General features: G+C 26.6%; 1 protein-coding gene across 1 annotated transcript; it reads right to left on the reverse strand.

The window, feature by feature from the left end:
• Window positions 1–8586: 8586 nt before the first annotated feature.
• LOC110671629 (transcription factor MYB3) lies at window positions 8587–9744 on the reverse strand. Its single transcript, XM_058145859.1, has 3 exons — window positions 9375–9744; window positions 9157–9286; window positions 8587–9029 (listed from the first exon to the last, which is right to left on the reverse strand). Exons 1-3 carry the CDS (start codon window positions 9514–9516, stop codon window positions 8696–8698), a joined length of 606 nt encoding a protein of 201 aa, XP_058001842.1. The 5' UTR covers window positions 9517–9744; the 3' UTR covers window positions 8587–8695.
• Window positions 9745–10060: the final 316 nt, after the last annotated feature.

Raw genomic sequence — 10060 nt, forward strand, 5'->3', positions numbered from 1 at the left:
ATTTAACACTCTGCTTGAAAGGAGGCTAAATAAAGTAAAATTTATTAAAATAAGAAGTTTTATTTTTTAAAATTTTTATTATTTGAAAACCGTGAATTTTTTTGAAATTATTTAAATATATATATATATATATATATTTAAATCTTCTCAAAATTAGATGGCTAGAAAATCAATTTTAAAAAGCTTTTAAAAAATTATGAATATTCTCAAATACAAATTTATAATTTTTAAATCTTAAAAAATAATTTATTATTTTGTAAAACCTTCTCCTAAATAATAAAAAAAAAGGAAAATCCCCTTTTTTTTGTCTTGGCCAATTTTATTATAACATATTAATCCCTTCCATGCAAAATTGAGTCAATTCAAAATAATTTAATCACTTAAATTTTATTTTAAATAAATATTTTTAATTTTTTTTCTAATTATAATCCAAATTTTGAATTAATTCTAAAAAAAATTATACAAGAAAGTTTATAAATATAATTTTAATTTGAAATATAATTTTTAATTTTTAGGATATTTATAAATTATAAATAAATGATAACTTTAAATGATTTATGAGTAATTATGTATCGTCAAATTAAATTATATTGGACTATATGAAAACAAACTTTTTTGTAAAATTTTGTATTCAATATCATGTTAAAAGAATTTATATATATTTATTTATTAAAAAATATTTCCATACACATTTTTTTCTCTAAAATTATAGACAAAATATAAAAAAATTAAGAATATGGTGAAACATAATTTTTGTTATTAACTATTTTTTATTATTTTATTTTTTTTAGTATTTTTAAATATTTGAATAATTATAATTATGAAAAGTGTTTTGTTAAAATATGTATATAATTTTTATATGCCTCAATGATTAATTTGTTATTTATTTATTTATTTAGCAGTGCGCCAAGGTATGATGTGTTAATTGGAACATCAAGAGCTGGCATGCTGCATCACAATACCACCATATGCCATTATAATTATCCCAAAAGAAGGCGGGCGAAGAAGTCAAGATCACAGGCCCAAACTCTTGAACTACGCACCAGTCTGCTATTAAATGCATTACGAATTTTATTTTTGTAAAATAATAATAATAATAATAATAATAATAATAATAATAATAATAATGATTACGAATTTTATTTTTGTAAAACAAAAAAAAAAAAGGAGTTGCTTACGAGCTCATCACCCAAAGCCTCGTTCTTACTACAAAACAAAGCTGATAAACATATGTGGTCATGGAATCTGCTTATAGCTGCCTACAGAAAACAGCACACGCAATACTGCATTTTAAATTTAAGACAACGATTATTTTATAAAAGTTCATAATTGTTACTTTTTTTTATATAAGGTAATAATTTTATTATTGTACAAAATTATTATTATTATTAATTAATTGATAAATTATATTAAAATTTTAATAAAATTGCTACTAAAATTATTAAAATAATAATAATAATTTATATTTATTTAAGGCACCAATTTTTATTCGTTGCAAAAATATGATTAAACCGTTATTTTATGCTACGATAACAGAGATAAATATGGCGGTTCTCAAATTATTGCCAATAACTATGGCTATAGTTTAAGCATACAAGGTAGCAGTTTGTGACCACTTCTTTAGATCAATTATGTAGTAGGGAGGGCCACTCCATCTTTGCTACCAAAAATTCTATTTGATTATGAATAACAATGAGTCAGGTATGTTGAGGCAGTGCGTGTAGAATAGATTTTAAGGTGTGATGAATAATTATATTTAAGGTATTAATTGTCTCTACTACATTACTGCAAGATTATAGTAATATACCTCCAGGATACAATAAATTCTGAAATCTGCAGACTGAAGATTTCTCTTAATAACTCTTTATACGAACCGACTTTAGAGAAATTAGAAGAGAAGAAGAAGAAGAAATAGAAGTAATATATTTCTGAATTGAAAAACTTATCCATATTTATAGATGATGAAAAGTCATGGCACCCGTTCTAGATAAACATATCTATCTATTTCCAATAGACATGGCTATTTATTTAAATCGGTATATCTTCTAACAGATGTTATTATATTCATTTATTAAAAGATACATCTTCTAACAGTTATAACTGTTTGTGTGTAACAAACATATCTACTTGTTAACAAACATATCTACTTGTTAACAAACATATATGTTCGTAATTTATTTACGAGAATTAAAATAAGATAATTTTCGTGAATTTCAACAATTTTGGAATTCTTTTTCTCTCTATTATCTAACATACAAGCTATTTATAACAAGATATTGATCAAATATTTGTGAGAATCTTATCCATCCGAAAATAGGATGGATTTGGATAGTATGTAATCGGATTTGGAACAAGTTCAAGTTTGAAGGACTATATCTTTATTGAATATGACTTCAAATTTTACATGTTAAGTTCTGAAACCCAAATTTATTTATATAAATAATTAATTAAATATAAAACATATGTTTTTTATAATAATATTTATAATTTTTATATTATATTTTAAATAAATTTTTTAAAATATAAATTATAAATAAAAATATTTTTATGTAAATTAACAATTAAAATATATAAAATTAAATAATTTTCACTGGTACCTATTTATTGTCATCCCTACATTGATTGTCCTTGAAAGATTAAAAAGTTAGGTTAAAAAATATATATATAGAAAAAAAGCCTATTTAACCCTTAAAGTTTTGCTCGATATTTATGTAAATCATTAAATTTTTTCGATTCCAAATAAGCTCTTCAATTTTAAAAAAATAAAATAAAATAAGTCTATCAAATTTTTAGCATATATCAAATAAGTCTTTTTATTATTTTTGAGATAAATAAATCCTTTAATTTTTAAAAATAGATTAAAAAATAATCTGCCTCTAATTCAAACTCAACTAAGGCTATGCACCAAGATCTTTTGATACACGGAATCTTTATTAGCTCTCCTGTTTATCTGATTTGCAACATCTCGGTAGATATCTATCATTTTCTGAAATAGATTAATAAGTTATTCTTTATTGAATAGTTCAAAATTTTTCTCTAGAGAAAGTATGACGAAAATTATGAATATGTAGAGAAATTTCTTAAACCATTTAGCAAATAATAGTTTATAAATCTACTATAGGATACAGTAGATAACTACTTGAACATTACAAATCAGATACACATAATTGCTAATGATCGAAAACCCTATGCACACCAAAAGATTTTTGTGCACAACTTTAATTGGATTTATATTGAAAACAAATTATAGTTTCATCTTTTTTCATTTATTTTTAAAAGTTAAGAGCTTATTTGATTTATTTTTAAAATTTGAATGATTTATTTAATTTTTAAAATTTGAATGGTTTGTTCGAACCTCAACAAAATTTAAGAGTTTATATGATTATCGGGCAAAACTTTAAAGGCAAAATAGGCCTTTTTGCCAAAAAAATATTTTAAATGTTAAAAATAATTTTAAAAAGTTATTTAATTTTTTTTTTATTTTTAAAAGTAAAACAGCTGGAATTTAATTTTAAATTAATTTTTAATATTCTTCAATTAATATATTTAAAAAATATTTTTCTTAACAATAGCTCTAATAACAATTTCAAGCCTTAATTATTTACCACTAATAAGATTGTTGTGGTTGAATGACACTAGTAAGCTCTGTGTGACTTCTCCATAATAATGGTGGCATGTTTATTAATTACACGCTCATTATGCAACGTTGCTTAGTAAATTCAAAAAAAAAATTCCAACTTTGGCAAAATGATGAGTATTTGCAACCTTGAGAAGCTTTGCCCCTTCTAGGGTTGTGCAAACGGTCAATTTGATTATGAATAGATCAATTCGATCAAAATCAAATAAAAGAAAAGATTAAAAAAAAAAAAAGAAAAAAAAACCTTAGTGATGGTTAATATCTTTTAGCGATGAACTAAATCCGTTGCTTAGCTGAGATTAGAAATGGATTTAATTTATTCAAAAACTCTCATCATTAAAAGATACTAGTGATAGATCAACAACACATTTGCTTCTAAGCTATATTATTAGCAATAGATTTACCAACAAATCCATAAACTTGTTGCTAAATGTATTTGTTTGTAGTGAGGAAAATATTGTAAATCGAATTTAATGTATTGAAAAATTAAATCGGATCAAACAAAAAAAAATCCGATTGAGTCCTTTAGTTCCGGTACCCTTCTACAAGCAAAATGTAAACCATTCAAGCACAGTAAAATTAACAATCTCATATTTTGGTTCATTCACTAACAAATCATTCAATCATTATCATAATCATTTGGTATTCATAAAATCGCAATATTGAAAAATCCAAATTCATTTAATAATTCAACTATAAGAAAAATCAAATTGAAAGACAAATTAAGGAAAAAAATAAAATAAAATTGAAATTGTAAGATGAGGAAATGAAATTAAACACAAGTTACCCAACCAACATATAGGCATAGGTCTCATCTCCCCATCTTTATCCTTCCTTATACTATAATTTATGTTGTAAGAAAAATTATGACTTGAGGGGTAAAGAGGGTAAGGCTTACTTTACCCTTACCTTCCATTAATTTACTCTCTTGCAAATAGGAGTACATAAGTTAATTACCCTCCTTACCTTTATTTACTCTTCTTTCACCCTCATCCAAATAGAGCATTTCTAGCTGTCTTAGGGTGATGGTACTTCTCATACTCGGATTAAAGCAACCTTTCTAGCTTTGATTGTTGAAACACCCCTATCAATCCTAATACAAAATCGCATCATTGAAAAGGCAGTAACTTCACCTCATGCTGATGTTCTAAAAAAGGAAGTAACTTCATGAATCACTAGATGTTGCCGAAGTTCTTGTTTAGGGGTCAGCTAGACAAAGTTGATTCCTCAACTCAGGCCTCTTAGATCTCTAGATTGTCAACTCACCATGTCATTCAACTAGGTTTTGTTACATGTGGAATTCGTCAAATCGCCTCACCAAATTATTGAAATTGCTTGGGTCTTATTGTTGAAATTACTTGATTCTGATTGTTAAAAAGGTTGCCTCTTCTAGTTGTTATTGAATTGGGTCTAAGTGTAACATTTTGCTTGTTTTTGAAATTTCTATTTGTTAGCCAAGTGGGCTAGCTTCCTACCTAGATCCCTTTGGCTCATAGTGCTTGAGCTACTATACTATAAGGAGTTGGAGTTACAACTTTGCTAAAAGCTTAAGATTTTTAGCCTGGTGGTAAACATTCGATCCTATAATTAGTATCAAAGCCAGGTTACGGGTTTGAATACCTCGCAAGTGCTGGGGGATTATTGGCTAGGTGGGTCAACATCGTGTCTAGATCCCTTCGGCCCATGGCACTTTGGTTGCTATGATTTAAAAAGTTGAAATTGCGCTTTTGCTAACAGTTTAAACTTTTAGTATGGTGGTAAACACTTGATCCTACACTATCCATAACAATGTGATTCTAAGTTTGATTGTTGAAATTGCCTGGATTATAGTTCCTTTTTTTATAGATAATGGATGTGTTATTGTGTTTTGTCTTGTTTTGTTTGGGACTTGGGACTTGGGAGAACTTCTTACCTGATTGCTAAAAATTATGGACCAAATTGAACCGAACCAACTTGGTTCAATTCAATTAAATCTTAAATTCGATTTGGTTTGGTTGTCTAAAATTTGTAGTTCAGTTTTCAATTCAAAACTAAATCAACCAATTGCACACCCTAAAAAAAGGATAAATAAGTTTATATAACCAAAGCCTAACTACCTAAAATAAATTGGGTTAACCATTTTCGTTTGAGTAGTTTGGGCCCATAAGTTATTTGGACTAGTAGTTGCAGGTATTTTTTTTTCCTAATTCAATTGGAAGAAATATATTTTTCAATTGGTAAGAAGATTTTTTTATGTACAGTTTGACTCTCATTTTAATTTTGTTTCTATTTAACTAGAATTTTTATTAAAATTATAATTAAAGAAACAAACACTATAAATAAAATTATAGTATTTTATAATATGTTATTTGACTTTAAGTCATAAATGGAAAATGATATATAAGCCAAAAGGAAGAAATGTTGAGGGGCTACTGCCTATATAGTAAATATACCCTTACTGGTGTATGGTGATGTTGATGTAATAATTATACTTGTTACGAGTAAAAGAGAATAAGAATGACATACCAACATATTTACTATGAATGTGATTGTCACAAGTGTAATTGTATAATAATGTACATATACAATTTGACTAACAATGAAAGATTGTATGTATGTAATATAGCTCTAACACTAAAAAAAACAATAAATTTTGCAACTAATTTTTACAATCGAATGAAATCGATTGATATACGATTTGTTTAAGAATGAAAGATTGTACAATAAATTTTGCAACTAATTTTTGCAATCAAATGAAATCGATTAAAAATCAATTTCACAATCGGTTTGTAATTTTAGTTTTTTTTTAGTAAAATAGTTAATTTTTAAAAATTTAGTAACTTAATTGCTATTAGCAATCGATTTATAATCTATTGCTAGTTGGTTGTTAAAAAATTATTATTAATTGATATTAAAAAAACCTTAAATATACAATTAGCAACCTATTTTAAAAACAGTTGCTAAAATATGTAGCTAACAAAAATAAATTTAAAAATCAGTTGCTAAATTAAGTAGTTATTTTAATTGGCTCCAAAGTTAATAATTGATTTATAATTGGTTGTAAAAATCTGTTGCTATTAGCATTTAATTTGAAATTAGTTGTTATTTATATCTGATTTCTTATCGGTTACTATTAGTAACTGATTTTTAGAACTAAATGCAAATCAGTTGCTAAATTTTCCTCCAAAAAATTCCCGCCCAATTTTCTGTTTTATTTTTTTTATTTGTGAATCGATTGTTAATAGCAACTGATTTTTTAAACCAAATTTTTTCCCTCAAGAAATTCTCATCTATTTTTCTTTTATTTTGATTTGCAACCAATTTATGAATCGGTTGTTGTTAGTAATCAATTTTTGCAATAATTAAAATTGATTGCTAGTAGCAACCGATTATGAATTGTTTGCAAAATTGTTCTCTGAAAAATTCTCATGCAATTTTTAAAAGAAATTAGCAACCGATAATCGGTTGCAAAAATAATTGTTAATTCGTTTATATAAATTATTATTCATTTTCTTTCCCCACCTTTTTTTCTGTCTTTTTTCTTTTTTTCTCTCATTTTCTTTATCATATTTTTCATTCTAATATATTTTATTCATATTTTTATTCTTTCTAATATATTTTTTTCATTATGTTTTTCTTTTTTTCTATTTTCTTCATCATTTTTTTCTCATTTATTTTCTTATTTATCTTTTTTTTATATATTTTCTTCTTCATCATCTTTTTCTTTCTCATTTTTTTAATTTTTTTATTTTGTATAAAATAAAATTTTTGTACAAATATATTTTTTGTTTATAATTAATTTGTAATATTAATTTTTAATAATTTTTGTCAAATATATTTTTTGTTTATAATTAATTTGTAATATTAATTTTTAATATTTTTTGTTATAATATATATATATGGTAATTTTTTTTAGTAATTTGTGTTATATTTTTCATTAATAATTTATTATTTTAGTAATTTTTGATAATTTTATTTATTTGAAATTTTTATTTATTATTTGGAAAGTTAATTTTTTTTATAATTTTTTAAATTAATAACTGACATTTTTATTATTAAATTAATTGTAAATAGCAATCAATTTACAAAATGATTATAAAATTATAAAATTAATGACACCATTTCTTTTTTACAACTAATTATATTTCAATTGCTATTAGCAATTGACGTTGGTTGCTAAATCAATTGCTAGTATCAACATAAAGTTTTTTTTTACCAAAAGTTTTATTTTTTTAAATTTAATTGATTTAGCAACTGATTTGATTATTAGTTGTATTTGCTACCAATTTTATTGTAACTGACTGAATTGGTTACTAGATCGATTAATAACTGATTTTAATGGATTAGCAATAGAATTTAATTTTTTTTTAGTATAATGAGTGAGTGAATCACATAAATATTATGAAAATTTCGTTACTTTTTTTTTTCATTACAAGATTCCATAATCAAAACATTGTCGATTTTACTATGACAAAAACTAATTAATTTTGTTCCTTTGCTAATTTCTCTTTACATCGCATGCATATCCTGTATCTGAAATAGGAAACTCCACCTCACTTTTCCACTTACATATGAACAATATCTTTAACTCGATATTTACATTTTCTTGTTAATTGGATTATCTTGTGCCTTGAACAGCCACAGCTTTAACTCTACCTCTAGAATTGGCAAGTTTGGCTTGATTTTACATCACTGAAGAGGTTGATGATCCTTTATTTAATGGTAAAAGACATCACTAACATCTACAAATGTGTGCAATTCAATTTAATTATAACCTAAGAGAAATTTTAGACCCTCTTAACTGTTGTAACTTTTTAATAGAAGATTAAAGGAATAGAGACTCTTTAGTAGATAAGTGATATACTTCAGCCACTTGACCAAACCAACCTAGGCTAAATTACTTTTTATCTTTAAAAGAAGATGAAAGGGGAAAATAGCATATACCAAGTGTGAGAGCTAGAGAGGGCTAATGAGTAAAAATGTTTAGGTGGGATATTTATTAGATAATCTAAGACTCGACAAAAAGCAAAGATTCATGGATTACAAGAACTTATTGAAAACAGATCAAAGATTAAAACATTAAAGCAAGTCGATCCAACTCTCATCTGATTCAAGGAATTTACTCATCCATTCCAAATTTAAAGGTCCCTCACTATAGAAATCAAAGAAGTCATCTCCAACAGAGCCGGATTTGGGGTCCTCGTCTCTCTTGGTGTAGTTACCTTCTTCACTCTCCTTTGCAACTATTTCCATCTGCATAACTAGTTCAGTCTTCTCTGACTCAGACTCTTGTGATGTTGAGTTTTTAACTTGTTTCTGATCCTTCTTAATTTTTTTGCTCAAATGAGAATTCCAGTAGTTCTTGATTTCGTTATCGGTCCGACCGGGCAATCTCCCAGCAATCAAAGACCACCTAATCAACAATTAATTAATTGATTGATTGATTTAAGATTGAACTCAATACAGAGAGAGAGAGAGAGAGAGAGAGAGAGAGAGAGAGAGAGAGAGCACAGATTGGATGAAATTTACGACTAAGTTACCTGTTTCCAAGTAATTTATGAAGCCTGAGTATTAAGTCCTCTTCTTGGTCTGATATGTTGCCTCTCTTAATATTTGGTCTAAGATAATTCATCCATCTCAGTCTACAACTCTTTCCACATCTATTCAGACCTGCAATAGAATCAACTTATCAAGCCTCAACAGCAAAAGTTGTCTGTTTTGGGTACCATAATTTAGACATAAAAAGAAAAGAAGTTACCTGCTTTGGCAGCAACTGATCTCCATCTCCTTGGACCTTGAATTTCAATGACTTGAGACAGCTTTTGGTCTTCTTCTGCTGTCCATGCTTCTCTTGCAGCTTCTTTTTTATTGCATTTATAGCTCATAGGAGCCATAGGCATGTTTTCTTCTTGTTCCTTTTCTCCCCTTAAAACCAAGACTGGTTGAACTCTAGAGAGAGATAAAGAGAGAAGAAGGTGGGAGTGGCTCTTGTGATATGTTGTTTGAGAGAGAGCAGAAATATACGCTTATGGTCCCCTTCTTCTAGCTAAGTTTCCATTACAAGAATATATTGAAAAATGGGAATTTGGAGCATGTCAATTCTCTCCCCAAGAGAAAAGTCTATGTGGCTCATGATTGATGGAGAACGAGAGAATCATATTATAAGGACTTAAAATAGGCACATGAGCTGAGAAAATAAGGGCACTGTCGAAACATTGGATGGCTGCTGGGCCCATATCTAAAATCAACGCATTAGAGAGAAATTAATTACATCCTCCAAGAAGAACAAAATAAGATGCATTCTATAGAACATATGCTTATTTAATTTGCATGAGATATTTTGGGTTTTAGGATAGAATTTGGATTCAGAATTGGGATTCATACTGAAGAGAACATGACAAGAATGTAAAAGTTGGTGATCAAAGACAACAGTCAAAGTTATTA

The sequence above is a fragment of the Hevea brasiliensis genome, chromosome 4 (genome assembly GCF_030052815.1).
Source record: "Hevea brasiliensis isolate MT/VB/25A 57/8 chromosome 4, ASM3005281v1, whole genome shotgun sequence".
Taxonomy (NCBI): domain Eukaryota; kingdom Viridiplantae; phylum Streptophyta; class Magnoliopsida; order Malpighiales; family Euphorbiaceae; genus Hevea; species Hevea brasiliensis.